Source organism: Dipodomys spectabilis, unplaced genomic scaffold (genome assembly GCF_019054845.1).
Source record: "Dipodomys spectabilis isolate Male_0828 unplaced genomic scaffold, ASM1905484v1 ptg000089l, whole genome shotgun sequence".
NCBI lineage: Eukaryota > Metazoa > Chordata > Mammalia > Rodentia > Heteromyidae > Dipodomys > Dipodomys spectabilis.
In genome coordinates, this window is record NW_024870766.1 from 11,606,268 (window position 1) to 11,633,961 (window position 27,694).

At 33.8% G+C, this 27,694-nt stretch overlaps 1 protein-coding gene across 1 annotated transcript in view; it reads left to right on the top strand.

Annotated features, from left to right (window-relative positions):
* The window catches only part of LOC122111800 (protocadherin Fat 4-like), a 96,187-nt gene that overhangs the window by 24,330 nt on the left and 44,163 nt on the right, over positions 1 to 27,694 (top strand). Inside the window, exons 9-16 of the mRNA XM_042684526.1 lie at positions 3,551 to 3,642; positions 10,814 to 10,926; positions 11,212 to 11,357; positions 14,824 to 15,004; positions 17,517 to 17,673; positions 24,080 to 24,185; positions 25,063 to 25,284; positions 25,964 to 26,109. Of these exons, the coding sequence (XP_042540460.1) occupies positions 3,551 to 3,642; positions 10,814 to 10,926; positions 11,212 to 11,357; positions 14,824 to 15,004; positions 17,517 to 17,673; positions 24,080 to 24,185; positions 25,063 to 25,284; positions 25,964 to 26,109 (1,163 nt within the window). The remainder of the gene's footprint in view (positions 1 to 3,550; positions 3,643 to 10,813; positions 10,927 to 11,211; positions 11,358 to 14,823; positions 15,005 to 17,516; positions 17,674 to 24,079; positions 24,186 to 25,062; positions 25,285 to 25,963; positions 26,110 to 27,694) is intronic.

Here is a 27,694-nt window from a genome sequence, read left to right on the forward strand (position 1 = left end):
TTGTTGTAAATTATGATTCATAAACTGAATTTTATTTCTTCTCTCCATTCATAACAAAATATTTGTGGTTTGTTCATTGAGATTTTATAGCTTCATATGTAAAATAATTAAATATGCTGTCTTGGTGTCATACAAATTATAACCTCATGTGCTGCTCCTTAACCTAACCCTTATATGTGTTTCTGTTTTCTATGATGACCTCTTAAAAGTACAATCCTTTGAATATTTGGATGTACTACTGAGACCTTGCTCATAACTGGAGCCCAGAAACAGACCAGTTTGATTTAATTTTGGTTTGGTCAACTGAAACTCAGCAGTTACAGCTATTCCAATTGTTAGTTTTTCCATTCTTGTCACACTGTTTATTCCTAACATCAAATGCTTATTTATCTGTCACAATTAAACCTTCCACACTCCTCCCTCTTTTGTTTGACGTTTCCTTCCTCTCTCTACTTCTATTAAGTTAAATTTCCCAACTAACAGAAAAGAATACAGGAAAGTTGAGTGCAAATGGAGCAGTCAACATCACTAAAATACCCTCTGCCTAACAGTTGCCTGTCTATGGCCGCTCTCTTCTCTTTTTCTCTTTCCTTAAGTACTATTTAGACTTCATCTTTAAAAACATCAACATTTTTGAAGCTCAAAAGTTTTCAATTACACACACACACACACACATACACATTTCCTACTTTAAACCAAAACATGCTTTCTGAAATGCATAATACAAATTCATCTAAAATAGAAATTCATAATAAAGGCTCCAGTTCACATAGGCTATCCTTAAGAAAGAGAAAAATATATTAGGTAAGCTAGGGGCCAGGATCAGATTCCAGGTTTTGTGTTTGTGAAGATACCATCTTTTGGATCACTGTGAAACAATGTGAGGTTCTGTGTAATAGTCTTTGAATCTCCTCAAATTATAGTAAGCTTGAAAAAAGATGCACATGGATCTGAAGGTCATTATGACCTGATCTCTGCTGTAGACTTGGCTGAACCCACATAATCTGTTCAGACACTGTCAAGGTCAGGATGTCCGTCCCTTCATTATGGGGACTGAGTCTTTGGAAGAGGACTCCTCTTCCAAGTCACTTTCTATTAACTATTGGCTGACTCTGGAGGAGAATCACTGAATTTACCCCACAAAGGAGAATGACTCTGATTCCAAGTTGCTGATTTAACACACACTTTCAATTCACTGACAATGTTTAGTTACTGAGCTGTTGTATTAACCATAGAAAATCACTAACCTAGAGAATGTGCTTAAACACAATTTGAAACAAAAGATAACTGTGTGGATAAGAGGGTCTTATTCACACAAAATGTCCTATAAAAAATTTAGAAATTGTTTAATAATATGAAGGATGTTACTGTGTCTGATGGATAACGTAGAGCTAGAAAAATTCTGTGTCAATTTGTAAGCCTAAACATACTCCTAGGGAAAAAAAAAACACCAAAAAACAAAATTTCATCATGCTAAGATATCAGATGATGTAACTATATCCTGTGTTTTAAGTTTATCAATCGTCATGTATTGGTGGAGGATTAGAATTATTTATTAGTAGTAAAGTTGCATGTGCTATTGTTTTAACTGTTGCAGCATGCATAATCCATCAATATAAATGCCAGGAATTGGGTACTTGAAGGTAGAGGGTTGGACCAAAAGGAGGGGGTGGGGGTAAATGAATGAAGGGAGGAAGAGAGGAAAATAGTCATAAAATTCAATGCATATTCTATGTAGTTGAAAAAGTTGAAAATGGGGTTGTGAAAGATGAGGGAATGATAAAAGGGAAGACGTTGATCAAGATGTATTTTATTCATAACTACTGTGTTGAATGGTAACTCCTTTCCATAGTTACTTAAAGGTAAAGATAAAATTTAAAAAAAAATGTAGCACTGGGCTGGGAAGATGACTCAGTGATAAAGTGCTTGCTTTGCATGCATGAGACCCTGGGTTTGATTCCTCAGCACCACATAAGCAGAAAAAGCTGGAAGTGGCGCTGTGACTCAAGTGGTAGAGTGCCTTGAACTGAAGAGCTGAGGGACAGTGCCCAGGCCCAGAGTTCAAGCCCCATGACTGACAAAAGAAAAAAATGTAGCACTATCTCATCCAGATTATACAATATTCACTGGACTCCTTGTCCAGACTCAGGGGTATAGTAAGCAAGAGAGGGAGAGGGAGAGAGAAAGAGAGAGAGAGAGAGAGAGAGAGAGAGAGAGAGAGAGAGAGAGAGAGAGAGAGAGAGAGAGAGAGAGAGAGAGAGAGCGCCAGCCTTGGGACGTGAACTAGGGGCTAAGCTTTTTTTTGTTCAAGGATAAGGCTCTACCAACTTGAGCCACAACTCCACGTGTGGCTTTTTTGGTGGTTAATTCGATATAAGAATTGCATGGACTATTTAGTCTGGGCTGGCTTTGACCCATCATCCTCAGATCTCATCCTTGTGAGTAAGTAGGATTATCAGCATGAGCCAGTGGCTCTTAGCAAAAATATTCTTTTAGAAAACAAAGTAGCATTTATGGAATCATCAAAACCACTGGAAACTGCCAGTGATTTACCTGTGTGTGCATCTGTGCTATTTGTTTTGAGGGTAAGAAGAAAATCACAGTAAGAAAAGGACCAATTTTGGTACAAGGAGGGGAGTATTTTCCGAGCATTTGTGAAATGTTTGTTAGGAAATTTTATTTAGTTTTAAAACCACTCTAAAAATGAAAATGTCCTTTTTCATATTTTATAGTTAAGAATACTAACAGAGAAGGAACTCAAGCACCTTTCTAATTCAAGCAGCTTTCTTCTTAATTTCACTGTCTATGATCTATATTGTGTACATTATTGTGAAAAAGAAAATCATCAATACTCTTATATAAAGGAAATAAAGTTAAATATCTTAATGATCACTGCTCTTGTACTAGACGCTGGAAAATCATCTCTTATTTCACATACTTGTTCCAAATTTAAATTTAGAGATAAGAGACTGAGTTATGTTTACTTTTAAATGTAGATATTTTATTAATATGGTAGGTTTATTCTGCACATTTGCAATCATATACAAACATAGGATTGGACTGTTTGAACTTATGAGTTTATGGCCAATCAGAGAAACATGACCAAATTCCATCTAAAAAATATGAATATGGGGAGGTAAATGCTGTGTGGTCCCTTGATGTGGTTTCAGGATATACACAGCTGTTAAACTCACTGAAGGTGTAAAATAAATGAATATTGATGTTAATATTAATTGTAGATTTTTCTGAAATAATTATCATTAAGAAAATTACTTGAAGTAGAAATTCTTTTGGGGCTGGGAAGGTGGCTCAGTGGTAGAGTGCTTGCCTTGCATGCATGAGACCCTGGGTTCGATTCCTCAGCATCACATAAGCTGAAAAACCTGGAAGTGGCACTATGGCTCAAGTGGTAGAGCACTAGCCTTGAGCTGAAGAGCTGAGGGACAGTGCCCAGGCCCAGAGTTCAGAAATTCTTGAAACATGATAACTCATGTAAATTAAAAATGCAAAAATATTTAAATTATTTTTCATGATTTATATTATGGTATAGGTATTTCAGTGTCTGTTCCTGAAAATGTTCCTGCATCAACTTTTATATACATGATTCTTTCAAGAGATCCAGATCTAGGACAGGAACTTGAAGTAAGTTTTAATAATTAGTTATTCACATTTTCCATATTTGATCTAGAAAATGGAATGCTCAATTTTGAACAATCCAAGATCATTTTCTCAGGGGCTTAATTAAATAACCTTTTAGGAGATACAGGAGAGGCAGCCTAAAATCTGAAAGCACTTTCTGGATGGATAAGGACCGAAAGAATAAAAGATAGGTCTTGCAAAGAGAAGTTCTGTCCATTACTTGTGTTTTGAATGAGCCTCACCCACCTAACACACACAAAACTGTTGTCTCAGAGGAAGGAACTGCAAGATTGACATATGCATACGCAATTTCTCAGCTCAGAAATTATAAGAACTCATATTAACCACCACTTCGAGGTTTTATTCCTATTTCCTGCATATGTAGCAGGAAATGTTTCTCTCATTTTTTCTGCCTACTATATTATATTTCTGTATTTTCTACTATATATTTCTCCCTGTTATATTAAAAATAAATCTTTGCCAAAAAGGTAGTGTTTTTTTAACTTCTGATGTCTACAGAAGTGAGAGAAGAAATTTACACATACTGATAAACTAACATTATAAAAATGACATGTCTTGCTGGGTAACATGTTTTGACTCATATCTTTAATCCCAGCAACTTAGAAGACTGTGTCCTGGAAATTATGGATCAAGTCCAGCCTAGGCAGAAAATTCTATAAGACTCACTAGCAAAAATTAAAAACTCATTAGCAAAAATTTTGGGCTGGAAGCATGGCTCAAGTGACAGAGTGACCAATAACAAGTGGTGTTGTTCTGAGTACAGACTACCAAAAATAAAATTAGAAGATGATATGGCTTAAAAGTGAAAATGAAAACTCAAGCTAAAATTGTCTGAAAGCCCTGCAAAAACTACAACTTAAATTTCTCCAGTATTCATCTGATAATACAATACACAATACTAGAATGACCTCTTATTTTTCATTACTTTTCTTTGATCCCAGTCATACATATTTCCTTTGTTATAGAACATAATTCACATAAATCATGTTTAGATCTTCATATTATTTCTGGTTTCAACAATATTTGTAAAGAATAGAGAATTATAAAGTAATTGATGACAAAATAATTGTAGCTTAAGAGAGGGTAAGGAAGAAATTTAAAATAATTTATTCATGACTATATTTCCACAGAAACTTTTATGGTGTAATATGACCTATAATCAAATTAGCTTTGTAAGGAAAACTGTTTTTCTTGATTATATATGATAAATCATATTAATATCTTGGAATATTCTACCCTAAATTTAGTGACTAATTCAAATTCTCCATAAAATAAGAATAGAGTGTTTTTTTTTGTGTCTGTTTTTTTTTTTCTTCTGTGTATACAAGCTTTTTGTAACAACTGGCTTATAAACCTGACTTGGGAATATGGTTGAAGCTAAAGTTGGGGAAGAATCTCTCTGGAGAACTTAATCTATGTATAATTTTTCTGCTGAGCTGATTATAATGACATTGATCATGACACTTGGTTATATTTTTGGCTCATGTGGTTTAGTTTGAGGATAGAAGAGACCACATTACAGGAACACTTACTAATTCTTTGCTCACCAGGCTCAAAAGCTCCATATGTCTATGTGCCAGGCAGGGTTAGGGTCCGCATATGGAGGTGATGTGTGTGAGATGTTGGGGGCACATGCATTTATGTGCATTGGGGTCAATATCTCCATAAATTCCAATTATAATTTTACATTAGTATTTTATATTAGTAAAAATTACATTGTTAGAATTTTACTGTAAAATCACTAGAAAAATATACAAAACAGAAACACAGAGAGAGAATATGCTAATTTTTAATAAATCTAAACCATAATATGTAGGAAAAACAAAAGGAGATTTTTTTCCCCCATAAGATTGTTTAGTAAATTTTAAAAGCTTAACATAAGCCAACTCGGATTGTTCACTTACCAACACACATAATTAAATTAATGTGCCCATCCAAATGGTCCTGTGCCTTTCTAAAAATGGAATTGGATATCACATCTCCCAGGCTTTAAAAGTTTTTCTTTGTGCCAAAGTCTGGATGTAATTTCTTATTATTTATTTTCTTTATGAAATTCTGTTCAAATTCTAGAATGTTCATTTTGAATCTGAGCCTTGTTTAAGAATGGGCGATAAGAATAGAGAGAAATATGGTAACACCCACAAAACAGTATCTGTGCAAAGCTTTATTTTATTTTTGCCATGCAAGGACACGATTCAGAGATGAGATCAAATGTTTTCTTCCAAATAATTCATTGCACGTACCTCTTTAGATACACTTCCTGCATATGCAAGAGGGAATGGCTTTTTATATTGGAAAAAGCTGTAAATACAACATTAGAAAGTAAACTAATTGTAAACTATTTACCAAAAATTTTCTAGAACTTAAGTACAAAAACAAATAGAAAAAAATACAGACAGCTAAAAACATGAAAGAATGTGCAAATAGTTTCTGAAGTATAAAAATCAAAGTAAGCTTCTATTTTATTTATGGGCTTTGTCTTCACAAAATTAATTTTGGTATACCTTTTGCCAAACCACTGCATCAAAATTGTCAGTTCAGCTGGGAGCCGGTGGCTCATGCCTGTAATCCTAGCTACTCAGGAAGCTGAGATTTGAGTATCGCACGCAGTTCAAAGCCAGCCTGGGCAGGAAAGTTCTTGAGACTCTTATCTCCAATAAACCACTAGAAAACCAGAAGTGGTGCTATGGCTCAAGTGGTAGAGCGCTCACCTTGAGCTGAAGAGCTGAGGGACAGCGCCCAGGCCCAGAGTTCAAGCCCCATGACCGAGAAAAACAAACAAAAAACCAAAAACAACCTCCCCCCCAAAAAAACCTGTCAATTCAAAATTCATGCTTTTTCAATAGCACATTAATCACGTGTGTGTGTGTGTGTGTGTGTGTGTGTGTGTGTGTGTGTGTGTTTGTGTTCACAGTTTTTAATATTAAACTCCTCAACTAATGCCACTGCCTACTTTGCTTTGGATCCATATAATGGTGTCATTTCAAAAACTGCTGAACCTCTTTTGGACTATGAAACAAATCCCAAGGTAAGACTAAGTCTAAAACAAAACATTAATGAAAACATTCAACACACTTAAACTAAAAATAATGGCTAACATCCACTCAAAATGAAAATAGAAGTTACTAAATTTATTTAATTAAATTTTAATGTTTAGAGATTTATTTCTAACAAATAAAGTAAGAGCGTATGTTTTTGTATGTGTGTAAGTTGAATAACTGATTATGTTTATATTAAAAAATACTAGAACTGAGACAGTGTTCTAGGTAAGTAAAGATTACAGTCTTCAACAGTTTGAATTATCTAGAGAATTACATCTGAATTTGGCTTCACTTTATTGTAGACACCTGACCTTTTTCTTCTTTTTCTTCATGTTATATTTGGATTTTAAATTTGAAAATATCAGGAAAGAGGAGAAAAATCTGCAGGGATAGAGAAACAGAACAAATCAATCACCTTCTCCTACTAAATTATTCCTGGGGCCATCTCCTACCAAGTGTAATGGGGCCATTTAAACTTCTGTTTACTTCCAGTTCTTTCTAACATTTCTTATTGTTTTCAGTGATGGACTTATCAGGCATTTTTCCCCCAAATGTCTTTTTTAATCTATTATTTTCTAAACTACAAATATTTTGGCATTCCTCTATGAAATATTATAGAAGAATAAAAGGTAATACTTATTTTTGCAAGAAATGTGGCTATTATAATATTACTTTTCCCTGTGGTATTATAGGGTGATGTCCTATATAATGATTTTGCTGTTTCCTACTCACTCCAAAACAAACTGCTAGCATTTTTTTCTTTCTCTCTCCCTCCTCCATCTCTCCCTCCTCCATCTCTCTTTCTCCCCCTTTCTCTCTCCCCCTTTCTCTCTTACTCTTTCTTTCTTTCTTTCTTTCTTTCCTTCTCTCTCTCTCTTTCTCTCTCTTTCTCCTTCCTTCCCTCCTTCCTTCCTTCCTTCCTCCCTCCCTCCCTCCCTTCCTTCCTTCCTCCCTTCCTTCCTTCCTTCCTTCCTTCCTTCCTTCCTTCCTTCCTCCCTTCCTTCCTTCCTTCCTCCCTTCCTTCCTTTCTTCCTTCCTTCCTTTCTTCCTTTCTTTCTTCCTTCCTTCCTTCCTTCCTTTCTTCCTTCCTTTCTTCCTTCCTTCCTTTCTTCCTTTCTTTCTTCCTTCCTTCCTTCCTTCCTTTCTTCCTTCCTTTCTTCCTTCCTTTCTTCCTTCCTTCCTTTCTTCCTTTCTTTCTTCCTTCCTTCCTTCCTTTCTTTCTTTCTTTCTTTCTTTCTTTCTTCCTTTCTTTCTTTCTTTCTTTCTTTCTTTCTTTCTTTCTTTCTTTCTTTCTTTCTTTCTTTCTTTCTTTCTTTCTTTCTTTCCTTTCTTTCTTTCTTTCTTTTCATCCTGGGGCTTGAAGTCAGCACCTGGGCAATGTTTCTGAGTTTTTCTTTTCTTTTTTTCCCTTAAATATATTTTATTGTTATGGCAGAGGTGACGTACAGAGGGGTGACAGTTATGTAAGTCAGGTAACAAGAACATTTCTTTTTCAACCATGTTATCCCTCTCTTGCTCTCTCTGTTTTTCCTCCACCCCAATAGCTCATTTTCCACATTAGTGTCTACTGAGTACCAGTGCTGTATTTGCTCACTCTTCACACCATGTTTTCTGTGCCCCCTCTTATTCTCCCCAAGACAAATAAACTAACAAACAAGATAAAAGGAAAGGCAACCAAAACTGTAGCAGCAACAACAATAAATCTCTTGCTTCCATTTCTTGGAGTTCATTTCATAAAATATTATTTCGTTTGATCACACATATATAGCTGTTGAATCTTTATGATTCACGGCTATGAATATCCTCCTTTGATCCCAGTGATTCTTTTTTAACCATTCACTGTGTTTACTTTGTTTATTTTTACATATAATGTTCTCCGTTTATGAAAACAAAGTTCCATTTACATGCTTATTTAATCACATCAAATTTTAAAATTAAACTAAAGAAAATTAGTAACTTAATTATTGCTATATATATTCATATATATATTCATTCATTTAGAATCTTACTCAACTCCTTCAGAAACATTCATATTTTTAATACATAAGCTTCTTTTACATCATATGTAGAACAATCCTAAGCAACTTAGTGGTGCTCATAAATATTTATTTCTCACTGTTCTTTATGGTTAATTGGGAAACATAGGCCTTATATGTCTTGACCTTAAAGTGGCTGCAAAATTGTTTTATTAATTCTAATAATTGTTAGATAATCCTTCATTTCTTACATAGTAACATTAATAAAATATATGTGGAAAATGATAAGAGTTTTTCTCCAATATTTTTGGCTTGTTTTTGGAAATGGTACAAGAGTTTGATTTCAGGGCTTCAATCATTCTATTTTCTTGTCCACAACATTTTCTTGCTCATGGCACTCTACCACTTAAGGCATAATTCCAGTTCAACTTTTTGCTGATTAATTGGAGATAGTCTCTCAGATTTATGTTCCCAGGCTGACTTCAGAGCATGACTCCAGTAATTAAGATTACAGACATAAGTCATAGCTCAGTGCTATAAAATTATTAACTTTAATGATAATATATTTTCACATTTCCTACTTCTATGACTTTATTCTTTTCAAATTCCTCTTTTTCTTTAGGCTTCTCCTTAAATTTCAGTGGCCCCTTGGTCACACTTTTCATTATGGACAATCTCATCCCGTTCCAATATTTCCATTTTTTTTATAATCTCAAATTTCCAGGTTAATTTTTCTTTATCAATCTTTCTCATATATTCCCTGAACAGACAATTATTTTCTAAACTATGTGTTTGAAAACTAGAAAGTGTTTTCTAATCACTTCAACGTTCAATTATTTTCCCCATTTTTTGTTTCATTCTCTTGATATAGTATACTTGATGGTTTAATGATTTCTTTTTTGGCCATACCAGAGTTTGAACTCAGGACTTCATGCTTACTCAGCTAGCACTCTAACCCTTGAACAATGCCACAAACCTGTCTTTTGGCTGGTGAATTAGAGATAAACTCTTATGGACTTTTCTGCCCTGAGTAGTTTTCAAGTCTTCCTTCCCTAGTTCTTAGCCTCCTGAATAACTAGGATTACAGGTGTGAGTCACATGCACCCAGGAAAAAAATTGTTGTTTGTTTTCAGTACTAGGGATTGAACTCAGGGCTTCCTGTTTGCTAGCTAGGTACTCTATGACTTAAGCTGTGACTCCAGGTCAGTTACTACTTTTTATTTATATCAGTTTATTTTTTAATGATGAGGATTTTCTAAGCAATGTTCACTACCAATGATAAATATTAGCAACAATCCTCATGTTGTCATGGGTTTGAAAATATGTTGCTCAAATGTTTCAAACAAGAATATTATTTAACTTTAAGTTTTAGTAGGTTATGCCTTATTAAAGGATATTCATCAAGAATTTGTTTTTGACTTTTATAAATGTTTCTCCATCTGTTCAGATGATAATATAGTTTCTGTTTCTTTCTCATGTATTACATTGACGTTTAACTTTTTCTGAGACATTTCATGTATAACTAAAATGGAAGACTCAACACAATACAATAGTACTGGATTAAATATAAATTGAAATGGGATTGCATACATATAACTTACTCATTAATTAAGGAATTAAATTGAATAAACAAAAAAATCTAAAATCTATCTTTCATCAAACTCGGCTATTACATTATCAGAGTTCACTTCTCACAAAAAATATTTAAGTGAGTGCATTTTTACAGCTTTGTAAGTTTTAAAATATTTATGAGTTTTCCAAACTTCTTCAAAAGTATATAGTTCTTAACTTTATAACTTTTCCCCTAATTAATAGAATGTAAGTTACTCTCATACTATTTCAATACATAGAAATCTGATATCATGCCTAAAACATAGTATATCAAAATTAATGTTTAAAATATAATCTAACATATAGAGGTTATTGAAGAAATCTGTAAACATACAAGAAAATATGCACTTAAGGTGTTTTAGCAATGGTTTACTCCTTTATGCTTCTAACATTTAAAAGTACTTTTCAATTTTATTTTTAAAGAATTACTATGAAATATTTTTAGATGTAATAGGAATTACATATTTTGAGCACTTGAGCAAAATAATGCTCTCTCTCTCTCTCTCCCTCTCTCTCTCTCTCAAGCAATTCCAGTTTGTGATTGCTGTGAAAAACAGGGAGCCATTCTCTCTGGAGTCCTGCATTGGCACCATCACTATAAATATCCAAAATGTTAATGATGAGATTCCTGTTCTTACGTAAGCAATGAGTAATGTAAATATTTACATACTTGGATTTCATACTGGAATAAATCTCAATGTATTACTACTGTTTCCATTGTAATTTATATAATTTTTAATATGTATATACAGATATAAACATATATATGCAAATATACATAAGTAATTTAACTCTAAAAACTTTAAGCTGTTGAAATATACGTATCTTAGAAAATTTAAAGTGTTTTAAAGTATTTTCTCTGTGACAGACATAAAGAGACATTTGTTTACATTGAATGATAATGAAACTTCTTGGTCCCACAGACACATACCAGATGCACCTATAAATATTTATGAAAATCTCCCTGTTGGAACAAAGCTCATCAAATTGACAGCAGCTGATAGAGACATAGGGGATTCGGTATACTATGAATTTATTGGTACACGGAAAGAATTTTCAATAAATCAAGGTATAATTTCTTGTGATTAATCAGTTCAGAAAATAAAACAAAATATTTTGCATTTGTTCAAATTTGCCTGCTTATCATTCTACAAAGATGAAATAATCCTTAAACTATTTAGCAATATATTTAGGAGATTATAATGAAATAGGAAAGTAATCATTCTTTCACTGTTAGAGTTATGAAAATGTCTTTTGGTTCTGTGTGCTCCAGGAGACTAAAAAGATAGCTCAGATCTTGTGTGTCCTGTGCTTCCTGGGATTTTGTTATATGAGTTTTTGTTCCCCTATCCCCAAGAAATAAATTTTCTCATGAAAACCAAAAATACTTATTAATATAAATTGAATACTTATTCTATATCTTATATTCTTATGAGCACTCTGTATAAGTAGTAATCCCTTGGGTATTTTTATTTTACTAGTTCTTTTCTAGAATATAACTCTAAAATAGAGATTTTTTTGTTTATGTGTGTTTTTTCTCTTTTGCTTGTTCAAACCAGGGCCTGCCACACATTAAGCAAGTGGTATTCTAATGGGGAGGGGAGTTTTATATCACCCAAAATTTCTGTGGTTTGTCTGTACTTGAATTTAGACTGCTTGATTAAGATATTTGTAACTACAAGTGTTTCACATGTCCAGAAGTTACATGATCATGCCTCTTAATTTAGGCATAAAGTAAGAACAGGGTAAAAAGAAGAAAAGTTCTCTCTTTAAATAAGGATATACTTCTCACATATGAAAAGAACAGATTAAACGCACAGGACCGATCAGATAAAGAGAAAGAACTCCATGCAGAGAGTTAATCTAAGAGAGGCTAGAAGGTGGCTTTTAGTGGGGATTCATGGGGCAGCGGGGGGAGAAGGGTGTCCTTGGAGGAGTGAGGAGACAGGCGGGCACCACGTAGGAGAGTCTCACACGGGGGCTTGATAAAACCACACCACTAAGGGTCATAGAAGCTGATTTCCTCAGCTGGGAGGGGCTGGATTATAAAACAAGAACATGAGAAAACCAGAATGAAAAGTGTAAGGAGAAATTAAAATGGAACAAATCAGAACAAACTGAAATCGTTCAAGATGTCTTTTATACATAGGCATATGTGGTTACACGTTATAATTGATGTAACTGCATACGTGTTCACACATAAAAATTCATAATTCTATTCATGAGATACAAGATTTGTTACTCTGATTTAGATATTATGTCTTGCACGTGTTTGTAATTAAAATGTAATAATCCCTAAAGACATATAACTTCTGCTTATCAAAATATGTAATTAAACAATATAGCCCATCAGATCAAGTAGGCCATTTTGAATCTGTAATTTATACATTATTTATGTACAAATAACTAAGTAAATTGAGTTTTATGATCTATAGAATGTTTTCATAGTTTTACCCTCTCCACATAATTATTGATTACAAGGGGTAAAACAGTAACTTGTGAGTGAAGAAAAATAGCAGACAGCTGCTCAATCAAGTAATTAAAGTAGACATCAGCAGTAATGAGACCGACCGGTAGCATGTATAAGAACATCATATAATTGCCATGATATTTCACATCTAAAACCATAAAACAGCAATCTAGGCATATCTAAACATTAGGCAAATCTACTTGAGGGAAATTCCCCAATAACACTAAATTTTACTCCTCTACAAGGTCAAGGTTATAAAACTCAAGGGAAAATAAGAGTTTTTCAGACTAAAGAGACTTGACAATGTGTGTTTTGAGCTGGGTCTTTTACTACAAAAACATTGAGACAACCAGTGAAATATGATTGAGACTATCAGTATTGGAACGCTGATGTTAACTTCTTTTTTTCTTTTTTTGAAGTTCAGAAACTTTATTGAAATTTTTTAAGTAGGTGCATGAATTAGAAAGCATTCAACAAAGCAGTTTCCCAAAACAATACATTCTGTCACCCCTTTGTGATTCTCACCCACCCTTCCCTACTGCTCATCCCCTCACGCTTCCTTAAAATTTTATTTTATTGTAATGTTAACTTGCTGATATTGGCTTTTGATGCCTGTCGTGGAGAATACTCTTGGGAGAAGTGAACATTTGTGTGCTGAAGAATGAAGAGACATTAGGTCAGTGACATGTTCACTAATTGTTCAGGGACTAAATCCTTTCCTCAGTTTGTGATTATTTAAAAATTCAGCAATTAAACAAGAACAGAAGTTAAAGAAATTCAAGTGATGGAAGAGAAAATACTTGAAATCCCAGTTTAAAAGTTCCTGAAGAAAACAAAAGCAACACAATACAACCAACATGCAGAAGCATCATTTAAGAAAACTATCTTGTAACCAAACATAAGATGTCAGAAAAAATATAATGTAAGACTGCTAAATTTGAAGCACATTCTTATAAACTATTAGATTTAATTTTAAAAATAAGTATTTGAAACATGGCACCAGTGGCTCATGCCTGTAATCCTAGCTATTCAGGAGGCTGAGATTTGAGGATCACAGTTCAAAGCCAGCCCCAGAAGTAAAGTCTGTGAGACTCTTATCTCCAGTAAACTACTCAGAAGAAGCCAGAAGTGGTGCTGTAGATCAAGTTGTGGAACACTAGCCTTGAGCACAAAAAGACTCAAAGTCAGGGCCAGGACAAGAAAAAAGAATTTGAACTAGGTAAGAGTAGTCTATAAGAAAGTGATAGTAAGAAAGTGATCATCAGAGTGCAACACATATCTCCATCCCATTTCATAAATTAACAAGGTAACATATTTTAAAAACTTGAAAACATGAAGACACAAAATTAGATTAGTTTTTGTCCAGCAAAATCATCTCCTAAAGACAGAAGATAAAATTTAAGAAAAATAGAAGCAATAAGCTAATTCATCCCATAGTGTTTTCCTGAACAATTCCCAGTAGAATGCACTGTGGATGACCAAAAATGCCATGAGAGATATTGGCATAAGAAATGGTGAGCAGCTGGGCACCAGTGGCTCATGCCTGTAATTCTAGCTACTCTGGAGGCTGAGATCTGAAGATCACCGTTCAAACGCCACAACTGACAAAAAAAAAAAGAAATGGTGAGCATTATTACATATTAACTATTATATAAGAATATTGTTTATGACCAATATTATGTGTTCTGCAAATATATTTAAGAAGCAACTGCCAATTAAGACATTATGCTTTTCTTTTTGTTATTTTCATCTGCATACTGTCTCCATCCTCACTAACTGCTGTCTCCATTTCTAAGCCACGTTACTCCTGCGTGTCCTGTGCTAATTTTTCTGTCTCAGTGTTTATCTCACCATCCAACCTAATGACCTGCAATTACATATTTACTGATTCTGCAGCATAGCACTCATTCCTCACTCCTGCAACAATCCCAACTAGCTTGTGAGCTTTCTGGTCAGCAACTCACCTTCCCTTTTTCTCTAGTACTGTTTTATCCATGTCTTCGTTTAAGGCATAACTTGGTTATCTCATGAATGCTGAGTACATTTTCATCTGTCTCCCTTTTAGACTCAGGAGAGGTCACAGTTGCCTATCCTTTGGACTATGAAGATGTAACAGTTCCAAAATCTTGGGTATTATACATTAGAGTTTATGACAATGAAAGAGTCCATTCAACCACTGGGTCTTTCACTGTGATTCTACAAGATGTAAATGACAATTCACCTCAGTGCTCACAGGATATCTACACGTAAGTTATAATAGCAGTTGTTTGTTTTTCAGATTTTTACATAGAGAGGGGAAGGAGAGAAATGAATGAATAAACAGCAAACCAGCGTGAGATTGAAGTAGAAGCCTGTCATTCTCTATTTTCAGACAACACACAGCTTTGTTTTCTCTTTTTGCTCTGTGTAAGTGGACTTATTTGATAGAAAGGCAAATAAAGACATAGACATATGTGTTTTCAGCACTAAAGCCTCATTTAAAAAAGACTAACGCCAACTAGATGCAGTAGAATTTAAGTCATCCCTCAAATGGAGCAATGGAGATGCTTACTTCTCTTTAGATAGGAGGAATGATGTTTTATAATGAGCAATGAATTTGTCTTTCCTTGAATAACTTACCTCTCACTTACAACAACACATTATGAACAATAATGAAGACATGTATTTCATCACTTTATAGTAATAAAAATAGCACAAAATCCATATATAAAAATAGGGCCTTTGTTGATTCTCAAGAATCAATGTTAAGAGCCTAGCACAGGTGGCTCACACTTATAATCCTAGCTACTCAGGAAGCTAGATTGAGAATTAGAGAATCCTTGATTTGAGGGTAGAGGCTTGAAGCCAGACCACAAAGATAAATCTGTGAAAATTGTTATCTTCAAATAACTAGCAAATTATATAGTAAAAACACCATCTATGACCAAAAAAGCCAAGTGAGAACTTGAGGCCCAGAGTTGAAGCCCCCAAACCAGCACACCTTTGTTAATCAAAAAAAGAAAATAATCAATGTTACAACATCATCAAAATAAAGAATTGAATGGTGGCTATCAGAGGCTGGGAGAATAAGGAAGAGAAGACATGGGAAAATTTGGGCACACTCACTAAGATACATTTAGAGAGAAGCAAGAATTTCTACTGTGCTACCTACCTCATAGGAGGGTAACTGTAGAGAATGGTAATATACTATATATTGTTTTAAAATGGAAAGAAAAGATTTTAAAAGTTTTTATCTTAAAGAAAGGATAGGTATTTGGAGAGACAGAAGTGCTTATAACCTATTCTAGACATTATACAAGACATGGATGCATTGATCAGCTGCATATACTTTTTATTTTGTGTGATGTAGAACAAATTATTTTAGAAAAACAACATCTATATTGACTGGTTGCTGATGACTTATACCTGTAATCATAGCTACTCAGGAGACTGAGATCTGAGGATCATATTTTGAAGCCAGTTTAGGTAGGAGAGTGCTTGAAATTCTTACTTTCAATTAACTACCAAAATGCTAAATGGTGCTGTGGCTAAAGTAGTAGAGTGCTAACTCTGAGCAAAAAGCTCAGACACAGTGCCCATGCCCTGAGTTCAAGCCTCAGACAAGTCCAAAAAAATTAAGAAAGCATTATTTAGTTTGAAAATGGTTTCCTAGAGTTCTTCTACTAAAAATAAAAGAGGAAAATAACAAAGCCACATATATAGAAGCTTGCCTTTACTTTCTTCTTGCTAGTAGTCTAGAAATTTATATTGAAGATTGTCAGAAATTTTTCTTTGTAGAATATTCCTCAGGTTAACAAACTAGACAATCCATCTTTTATTTCATAATTTTACTGTAAAATTATGTTCAATTATTAAGTTATCAGCATTCTTCCTAAGCCACAATCATAGTTGTCTATACATGTAAAAAATTGTTATACTTAAATATTGCTAAAAGTTTAAAAAATAACAAGCACCTATGCAGCATGTACTTGTCTCTGATGAAAGACACAATGCAAATTTGCTGGCTATACTGTACAGCACTCTATTGTGTTATAGCCTGGCAATAGTAATTTATTCACTTGTTTAGTTTTAAAACAAAGAAAAAAATGAAAGAGAAGGTGAGAGAGGAGGAAAAGGAGGAGGAGGAAGAGGAGGAAGAGGAGGAAAAAGGAGGAGGAGGAGGAGGAAGAGGAGGACAAGGAGGAGGAGGAGAAGAAGGAGGAGGAGGAGGGAAAAACAGAGAGACAGAGAGAGACAGATAAAGAATGTGAAAGACACTCCAAATTTTAATCACCTGAAAGTAGTATATAGCTTTCCCATTTCAAGAGCAAAAACAACTGCAAAAGGTGTAGAGAGCTGGTATATACTGAAGAAAATCTGAATATTGGCAAGAATCAAGACCTAAGTAAATTTAATAGTCAGTAATTTCTCAACTTCCGTATTTAAAAAATAAAGACAATGGTATAATACATGCATGGAAGAAAAGCATGGGTCAATTAATTCCAGGAGATCACGGGCTCCAGGAGAGATCCAGGAGAGCTGCAAATTTTTGTTTTGTTCAATAACATACATGTCTTCCTAAATTTGCTGCTTTACTTCAGCAATGATGTCAAACCATTTCTCATATAGTTTTTCACCAACAATGCATTTTTCTTGTTGTAAAAATAGTTATTTAAGATGCAAACACATTCTAAGTCATCTTTCAGATTAAATATTATCATCTGAGTAAATCTAGATGAACATGTTTACCACATGTTTCTCATATTTTCCTTATTACAGATTTGAACTTCCTGAAAACATTCCACTTGAAAGTCTTGTAGTCTCTCTTACTTGCACAGATCAGGATGGAACTTTCCCCAATAACAATATAACTTATCAGCTGATGGCAAACCCCTTTTCAAATGAAACCTTTACTCTTACAAACAATGAACTGAAAGTAAGTCATTTAAAGTTGCTCTTTGACTGTGGCACTCTGATTAACCTCAGATAGACAAACATTTTATTTTTATTCTTATACAATTCTTAATGAACTACAGTAGTTCAAATAGCTGATGGCAGAATTTGTTCCTGGATTTTCAAATGAACCTGAAATCGCCAACAAAATATCTTTTAGTGAGATGAAAATGTTGGAATGCAATTTTGATCTTGAGAACTGAACAAGGAAGGCTATAAATTTTCCAGAAGACATGATAAAATGATGGGTCCTCATTTGGAATGTGTTGCTTTACTTTTAATAAATATAGTAAATAATGATTAAATTTCATATATATATAAATAAATGTATGTTGGACTATGCACTAGTTCACTATTTTACCAATTCAGAACAATTTATCAATTCAGATTTTATATAAAAACTCAATAAATTTTTAAAATTTGAGACGTAAGTCTATGTTACTACTTTCAAAGTAATAGACAAAAGCTGTATTAGGCATTGTGGTTAACACAGTGAAAATTTGTTCATCTGACCAGTTAACTGACAAACAAATCAACATGGACTGGATGAGTAAATAATTAATACCTTTTAAAAAATTTTGTTTTGATATTGAATCCATTGAAATTGGACTTCTATCCAAGATGCATTTCATACAAGTCTCAAGCTTCTGCCTTTCACTCTGTGATGGGAGTATCCAGAATTCCTTTCCCAACATCAAAATACTTTCAAGTCTGACTTCCAGTTCCAGACTTCACACTGCTCATACTGCTAGAAATCCATCCTGGCCTTTCTATATCCCCATTACCTACATACATTACACACTTGGTAAATTGTGTTGATATTTCTTTTAGGAAGCAATCCTGGATGTGTCCCCTTCCCAGATCTGAACCAGGTGCTTCTTGTATTCTCACAGTAGTTTCTGTCTCAGTTATTGAGGTACAAATCACACATTTCAGATCTCCCCCATTAGAGAGTGAAAGAAAAAAAATACATTGCTAAACTTCCATCTGGCACATACTTAGCATTGGTGAGCTATATGTTAATTGATGCTTGATTTAATGAGTAATAAATAAACAAAATTAATCTATTTCATAATCTGTAAGTCTTTGACAAGATTTAGTAACACATTACTGCCAAATATATCATTGTCACATTTTCCTTGTTTTGTGCTACTGGAAAATATTGTTAGTATGAGTAGAATATTAAAACAAATCTTTATAAATAGTTTTATATCTTGATAAGATAAGATAAAAATAAAACAATATGAAAATATCCTCCATTAGGAAATATAAAAATCATAGCATGATTAAAACTTTTGTATTCTTTATTCAAAAATCTCTAATAAAATCAAAAGATAGAAAGGAATAAAGCACACAGAACCCATAGGCAATCAACAATATAACTATAACAATTACTATTGGATATATTCTTATTTTGTCTAGCACTAAAAAAATTATATATATATACACACAAGTATATATACATATATATGTACAATGTGGCTTTCCAACAGTGTTTCAATTTTTAACTCCTAAATGACACAAAATTTAGACAAAATTTCTATAACAAAATCAGTTACTTGTCATTTGACCATAAAGTGTCACCTGTAGTGTACTGAGTGGGAAAATAAGTTATAACAGTCTCTCTAAAGCTGGATTTTTATAAAATGAATGAAATTCTTATGGTAAATCACTGATTGATGCTCTAGCTGACTAGTAGATATGAATTTACCTGTTTGTTAATGAGTTAAGCAATGGCACTTACTAGGTACCAGTAATGTTCCTGTAATTCTAATGTTTAATCTTGAGTTGTCATTTAATTATTCCAAATGATTTCATTGCAATATATCTAACATAAAGAAAATAACAAAGTGAATATTTATTTTCCTTAGTGTTGCTGATCATGTCATTTATTAGATTATTTCTCTTTAATGGTTATTGATAGGAAAATATGCCCCAATGTATTTATGAGCAAGCGCATTGTTATTATTTAAGAATGTAATGCTTTTATTTCTGAATAAGTTGAATTAGAATATTTGCAAGTTATGAAGTATGGTAATAAGAAACATTGAACCACTTCAGAACTTGAAGATTACAAACAATGGTGTTGTTCCCATTCTCATTTTTCTGCTGGTCCTCTAGATATTTTCAATTATTTTGTCATTGCTTAGGGGATTTTAGTGTTTTATCATCTATTTATGTTCTTAGCAAATATTATTGCCATTGCTTACTTTCTGAGTTTTAAAATTATGAAACAATCTATTCAGTCTGTTATGACTTGATATTTACATCATGGGCCAAAAGTCATCACTTTATGGAGGTTATCTTCCTATCTAATTGTTGCAGTGTTCCATTGGATGATTGTACCTAGACATTGTCATATTAGAAAGATGTGTACTTCTTCCTAATTTTTAATTATCAGTTGTAATATTACAACAAATATTCTTGTGTGTTTGTCTTGCTGTTCTCTTGTAAGACAATTCCTAAGAACAGAGCTTCCATGTCATGTATGTAAATGTTCAGCTACATGAAGTAATATCATGTTGTCTCCCAAAGTAGATGAATAGTGCTCATCAACAGAAAGTAATCATTATTCTTTTGTGATCTCTTTGTGAATGAAAACCCAGATTAATTTAGTGCTTTTTCCTGTTTTGTAATAAGATAATTATCACTGGTTTTGTGAGCAAAACAGGAAACAATCCCACTGCTGGTGGCTCATGCCTGTAATCCTAGCTGAGGCTGAGATCTGAGGATCAGGGTTCAAAGCCAGCCCAAGCAGGAAAGTCCATGAGACTTTTATCTCTAATTAACCACCAGAAAACTGGAAGTGGCACTGTGGTAGAGCACTAGGCTTGAGCTGAAGAGCTTAGGGACAGTGCCCAGGCCAGAGTTCAAGCCCTATGACCAATTAAAAACAACAACAACACAAAAACAACAAAAACAGGAAACATTTAGATACTTTTTGTATGGAAAAGATAAAAATTCATTTACTCATTCTGGTTTTTATTGTCCTTTCTGATTTGTATGATATACTCAAGTATTCTACAAAATATTCTAAATTTTCCTATGGATATTTTAATAAATGATCATTTATATTTAAAAATGTGTTAGTGGCTCATGCTTGTAAACTCAGGAGGCTGAAATCTCAAGATCAAAATTCTAAGCCAGCTTGGTCAAGAAAGTCTGTTAGACTATTTTTTGTATGTCTTTTATTGTAAAAATCCTGTTCAGAGGGGTTACATTTACATGAGCAAGGTAATGAGTACATTTCCTATTGAGCATTGTTGCCTCCTCCTTTGTTTATCTTCAATTAACTACTGAAAAGACAGAAGTAGAGCAGTGTCTCGCCTGGTAGAGAACTAGACTTTGGCAAAAATACCTTAGGGACAGTGCTGAGGCCCTGTGATCAAGTTCCAGTACTGGAACACACACACACACACACACACACACACACACACACACACACACAATGTAAAGAAATTGGTCTTTGATTTGGAGGGAAGAATGTGATTATTTTTTCACTTGGCAATACCATTTCTTTTCTTTTCTTTTTTCTTTCTTTTTTTTTTTTTTTTTTTTGTTGATCTTGGGGCCTGAACTCTGTGCTTGGGTGCTGTCCCTCAGCTCCTCAGCTCAAGGTTAACACCCTACCAGTTGAACTACAGAGCCACTTTGGCTTTTTCTGCTTATGTGGTGCTGAGGAATCGAACCCATGGCCTCATGCATGCAATGCAATCACTGTACCACTGAGCCATCTTCCCATCAGCCCCTTGGCAATACCATTTCTAATAGTTTTATTTCCATTGTGAACTTTAACATCTCTGACATGTGGAAAATTTTGTGTATATGTTTGCTTTTCTTCTAATACTCAGTTTACTTTTACTTTTCATATTATAATTTATGCCAGAAAACAAGAGGCAGAAGTATTAATTGCCTAATTGATGGCTGGCTTAATGTTTTCAATATTCTTCATCTCACTTTATTTACTTAAAATTCAGACTGTAGGACATTAGGATTGACAAGGACCTTAAAGAATACCTAATTTATTGCTTGTTTGTGGAGAAACTGTGTTTTCCAATTTTATTAAATTTAGAATTCCAATTTCTATAATTCTTGGAATTTTACAGAATTTAAGGAGATAATATTATTTATCTGTACTTTTTTGAACCAGCTAATTTCCTAGTTTCTACAGTTGACTTCTCTGCCTACTAAATGTCCACTGTTGAGAAAAGCAGTGTAAATGTGGCTAGGTATATAGAAGATCTCAGAAAAACTAGAGGAATCGTATTTCTTTCCTCTCTTGCCTCAGATGGGCTCAGATAGGCTATGCCATGCTCAAGACTGTGCGGTTGTGCCTAAACTGTGGAGAAACGACTTTTAGATTAATCCTTATGTTTAACATTTTTAAATGTTTTTATTGTGAAAATACTATACAGACAGGTTACAGTTACATGAGCAAGGTAATGACCACATTTCTTATCAAGCATTGTTGCCTTCTCCTTTGTTTTTCCCCTACCACTCCTTCCCTCCCACCTCCTCAACTACACTATCCACCCCCTCACCTAAATTGTAAAGTTTTTCAACATAGAATCTTGTACATCCCTCTTTAAACAAATTGTTTTTTTCCCTTCCCCTCCCCAAGTTATACCAACATCAAATACAGTGAAAACAGGGGTTATACTGTGGGGGAGGGACATACAAAGCAACAACAAAAAAATCACATGGTAACTTATAAATGAGTTAGAAACAATAGCAAGAAATAAAGAAAACAAAACAAAACAAAACACTTGTGTCCCTACCTTGGGGTTCATTTTGTTTAACATCATCTTATCTGATCTTTTCTGCTTGTCCCAGACATACACTAGTTATTGCAAATAAGGGAAACTATGGGACCTATGTTTCTTTGGGCCTGGCTTACTTCACTTAATATAATTTTTTCCAAGTCTTTCCATTTCCTAACAAATGGGGCAATGTCATTCTTTCTGATGGAGGCATAGAATTCCATATCTACCACATTTTCTTGATCCATTCATCTACTGAGGGGCATCTGGGATTCCACCTCACTCCAGTCAGAATGGCTATAATCAAGAACTCTAAAAACAACAAATCCTGGAGGGGATAAGGCCAGAAGGGAGCCCTACTGCATTTTGGTGGGAGTGTAAACTTAAGGGAGCCCTACTGCATTTTGGTGGGAGTGTAAACTTGTTCAACCACTTTGGAGGTTCCTCAAAAGACTCCACATAGAGCTCCCCTATGACCCAGCAATCCCACTTTTGGGCATTTACCCAAATGATCACAAACAAGACCATACTAAAGCTACCAGCACAACTATGTTAATTGCAGCATTATTTACCATAGCAAAGATGGAACCAAGCCAGATGTTTAATATTTTTAAAGATCTTGAACACATTATGCATTTGCCACACTCTTTTCAGGAGAACAAAGTAAAAGTGGAAAAATAAGAGACCTGTAGACCACTTTTAGAGTCAATCTCAAGTTCTGGTTTTCACTTTATTTTGCACCATGATCGCAGAGCATACTTTTGAGAAATGATTCCTGCTAATACTAACTTAGATCTAAGCCAATCTGGAAAAAATGCAAATAAATTTATTAGATCTCTTTATCTTAAATATGCAATATATTAACTAAAATATTCCTTGGGTTATGAGATTATATCCAAATTATACTCATTGTAATTGGTAAATAACACATATAGCTAAGAGAATTTCATACTTTAGCAGCACAATTCACTGTAGAGAAGTGGTCCTTTCCTCTCATTCTAAGGCTGAGTGGGAACTATGACTCTTGACCTCTGTCCAGGATCATATTGTCTATCACCAACCTAGGACAAGGTCAAAACTGAGCATCCAAAGAATGTTTGTACTGAGTACATATAACATTGGCAATGGTAAATTGACAACTTGTCAACTTGTAAATATGACAGATTGTAAATTGAGCATAATAAGAAACATCTGGACTTATAAAGATTATTTTATGGAATAGGAATCTCTATATCAAATGAATCAGTGTGCATGAACATCCCTGAAATAATATTCACTGATGATTTTTCACAATATAACATGGTAATTGTAAAGTGCCAAATATGTAGCTATAATAAGTTTAATTTTATAATAGGTCTATGATGGATAAATTAGACAAACTTATTACTTTAAATTATTAAAATTAATTTATTGTGCTTTTTAAAAAATTAACAAGGTTATTTGAAAAGCAAAAACTTCATGTATGGCTTTCATTTGTAGGTTCATGCCTTCCTGGCTGGCACACTTACAGAGTACCACTTTCCCATTTTTTTTTGTAACATATCATAATTTGGGACTTATGTGCATGATAAAACCAATGTTTAGTCAAAAGAGAACAAGCCAATGATGCATTTAATTTTTCATTTACAGGTTGGGCCTAAACATCTGGATTATGACAATCCAATTTTTGCAGGAATGCACTTCAAATATACATTGTTTGTGAGAGTATCTGATGAAGGAAGTCCTGTACTTTCAAGTAAAGACATTATTAATTTGAAATATTAAAATAGTTTACATTCTATAAAAATATTCAGTACTTAAAAATTCTTTTCAGTTATCATATTTAAATTTCTTTACATATTCTAATCATCTATTACAAATTATATAAATTGCTATTATCATTATAACTTGCTTAGTGAATTGCATTACAATTCAGAAAAGCCTAAATAAATGTGTAACTACAATGTAAGCCTAAGTAAATATGTAACTAGATTAGATATTGAAGTTCAAATATAGCACTTTGGAATTGTTAAAGCCAGTATCAAAAATTTCCTATAATTTTTTTTGTATTTTAAACATTTTCCAACACCTGAAGATTATTTTTGGCTCTTGAAGCTGAAAGCTAAATTTAGAATAGTAGCATATATATATATAATCATTTTCTAATAGGAAATTGATTTATTTGGTGAATGTTTTGAATCTAAGAACATTTTAAATGTTCCATAATTTAGGGGCTGGGAAGGTGGCTCAGTGGTAGAGCGCTTGCCTTGCATGCCTGACGCTCTCGGTTCGATTCCTCAGCACCACATAAGCAAAATGAAAAAAGCCGGAAGTGGCGCTGTGGCTCAAGTGGTAGAGCTCTAGCCTTGAGCTGAAGAGCTGAGGGACAGAGCCCAGGCCTAGAGTTCAGGCCCTATGACCGGACCCAAAAAAGAAAAATAAATAAATGTTCCATAATTTTAAAAACTGGTAATTAAGTAATAAAATATATCAATGTAACTGTATTTCTGTAATCCATACATTTACATTTAAAAATGTAATTTGAGATGGAACTTAAAGAGGCAAAGTAAGCATTGTGGAGAAAGAAATACAATTGACCTTATTACAGTTTTGTATATGTTTTATTCCCATAGCAATTATTACAATCATTGTAAGAGTGAGTCGTGTAAACGAAGTGGATCCAATTGGAGCTACATCAGCATTCACCTTCAGTATATTTGAAAACAGCCCAGTGGATGCACTAGTTGGAAAGATTACTTTTACAGATTCAGACTGGCCACTTAACAATATAAAGTATACCATCATTGGAGGCAATCTGGGAATGTTTCCCAAATTTTACATTGAACCTGATACAGGTATTGTAATTACCGTGATATAAATTAATATTTCTAGTAAAAATGCAAATATACCTGTTCAAACCCTATTTTATTTAGAAGTTGTGAGCACTGAGGCTTCTTTCAAAAGCTTTCTTAACTCAGCAATGTTCATTTTAGATTTTTACTGGATTCATAATATCTTATTTATCAAAGCACTGAAGCTGTGATATTATTATTATTATTATTATTATTATTATTATTATTATTATTATTATTTTGCCAGTCCTGGGCTTAAAATCAGGGCCTGAGCACTGTCCCTGAGCTTCTTTTTCTCAAGGTTAGCACTCTACTACTTGAACCACAGTACCACTTCCAGCTTTTTCTGTTTATGTGGTGCTGAGGAATCAAACCCAGAGCTTCATGCATTCTAGGCAAGCACTCTACAACTAAGCCACATTCCAGAAGCTGTGATCTTTGGTATACTGAACTTCAGAACAATCTATGAAAATATATGTTTTTTCAAGTACTTAAGAATGAACAGTAAAGGACTCAGTATTTGAATTTCACTGTAGCTGGATGATCATATAACACAAATTGATTTTCATTAGTTAATTTCTACTTGTTATTGCAATAATCATTTCATTTGTATAATTATTAAACATAAATTGGAGATACTAGATAATCCTGAAATAACACATCCTCCATTATTCTTGTGTAGGTATGATAAAACTACTGTCTTCACTAGACAGGGAAGCTGAGTCACTGCACAAAATAGTTGTGAGAATTACAGACTTGGACAATGATGCTCTCCCTGACCCTCTTAGACAGAGAAGTGTTATGGCCCAGGTGACCATCCATGTTCTGGTAAGAATGAGTCACTATTGTGACATGTTAGCTATTTTCATGTGCATTTTTTTATGTGCTAGCTACATAAAGCGATGGCTTTCATTGTGGCATGTTCATATGAGTCCATGATGTACTTCAATTATATTCTTACTTCCCATCAGATAACTCTCTCTTGTCTTTCTACCACTTATCCCCTTACAAGAAGCATATTCATGAGAAATATGGATACAAATTCAGAGAGACATTTTTGGTCCACAAATACATTCCCTGTAGCAAATAATGTTAAAATTGTCCTTATATGTAAATTAATCTGGGTTACTACTGAGTTGATTTGATTGTTAAACTAATCTGAATGTACATAGAGTGCTTGATCTGCAGGTATATTTAAGCTCTCTGAAGGTTTTTTTGTATTAAAGATATTTTCAAAATTGAACATATACCCTAGAGATTTACAGTTTTACCTCTGTTGTGTCTCTGTTTGTCTGTGTTCAACCCTCTCGTTTTCACTAAAGAAATGTCTTAGTCTTTTCACAAGCATAAAGGACAGAAACCAGAACTTCTGAGTAGTTTTTAAAAACGTTCAGTGCAAGAACACATTTGATTTGGCTTCTTTAAGAGTTACATCAATGCAATCCTGTATATTACTTCCATTGATGCAAAGATACAGAAAGTGAAATTCTCCTTTTCAGATACTGCCAAACTTCCTTTGTGTTATGATTCTTAATTCTTTTTTTTTCTGCTACTTGAGTGCTGTAAGAATTCCAGTGCTGGATCTGATAGAAAAGGCAATGACTTCTAATAAAAGAGATTTAAAGCCACAGACATTGCTTAGAGACTGTGCACACCCCAGGATGGTGAACACTTTCATATGTGTTCTTGGGGAACTCTATTAATAACGGTACATGACTCAGTGTCAGAATCCACCCCCACTGTAGGCTCATTATGTCTGGAAAACACAATAAGCCAGGCCAAAAGTCTTTGTGGAGAGAAATATAATGAAGTGACTCAAACGGTTTCAACCATGACTAAAGGATGTCGTAAATGAATAGAACTTCTTTTCTCATGCAAGCTTCCAATCATTCTCCCTGTGTGCAGCTACATTCCAGCCTACAAAGGATTGAGTGCCTTGTCTTGGCCATTCTGTAAACGTGTGGTAGCCAGTTCATCATGTGTGTGTGTGTGTGTGTGTGTGTGTGTGTGTGTGTGTGTGTGTGTGTGTGTGTGTGTGAGTCCTTTTGTTCTAGTAGATAGGATAACAAAAGATCTTTTTATTCATAAGAACATTTATTCATAAGAACATTGCTTTTCCCTTCTTTTATGGGACTAGAAGGACTTAATCAGGAAGGAATATTTGATTTATAGAGATAAAGCAAAATCTGTATACTTCCCACCATGATATAGGTGGTCTTAGCTTTGGATATTGATATTGGGCTTAAATGTCTTTTCTTTAAAAATACTTACAACCAAACTTTGAGTAGAAGATATTTTTTATTCAGAAAGGCTCCAGTATACTACAGATTTTTAAAAAACATATTATACTTATTTTTTAAGTTTAAAACTTGTTTGAAGACAAACAGAATAGTAATAATAGTTATACTACATG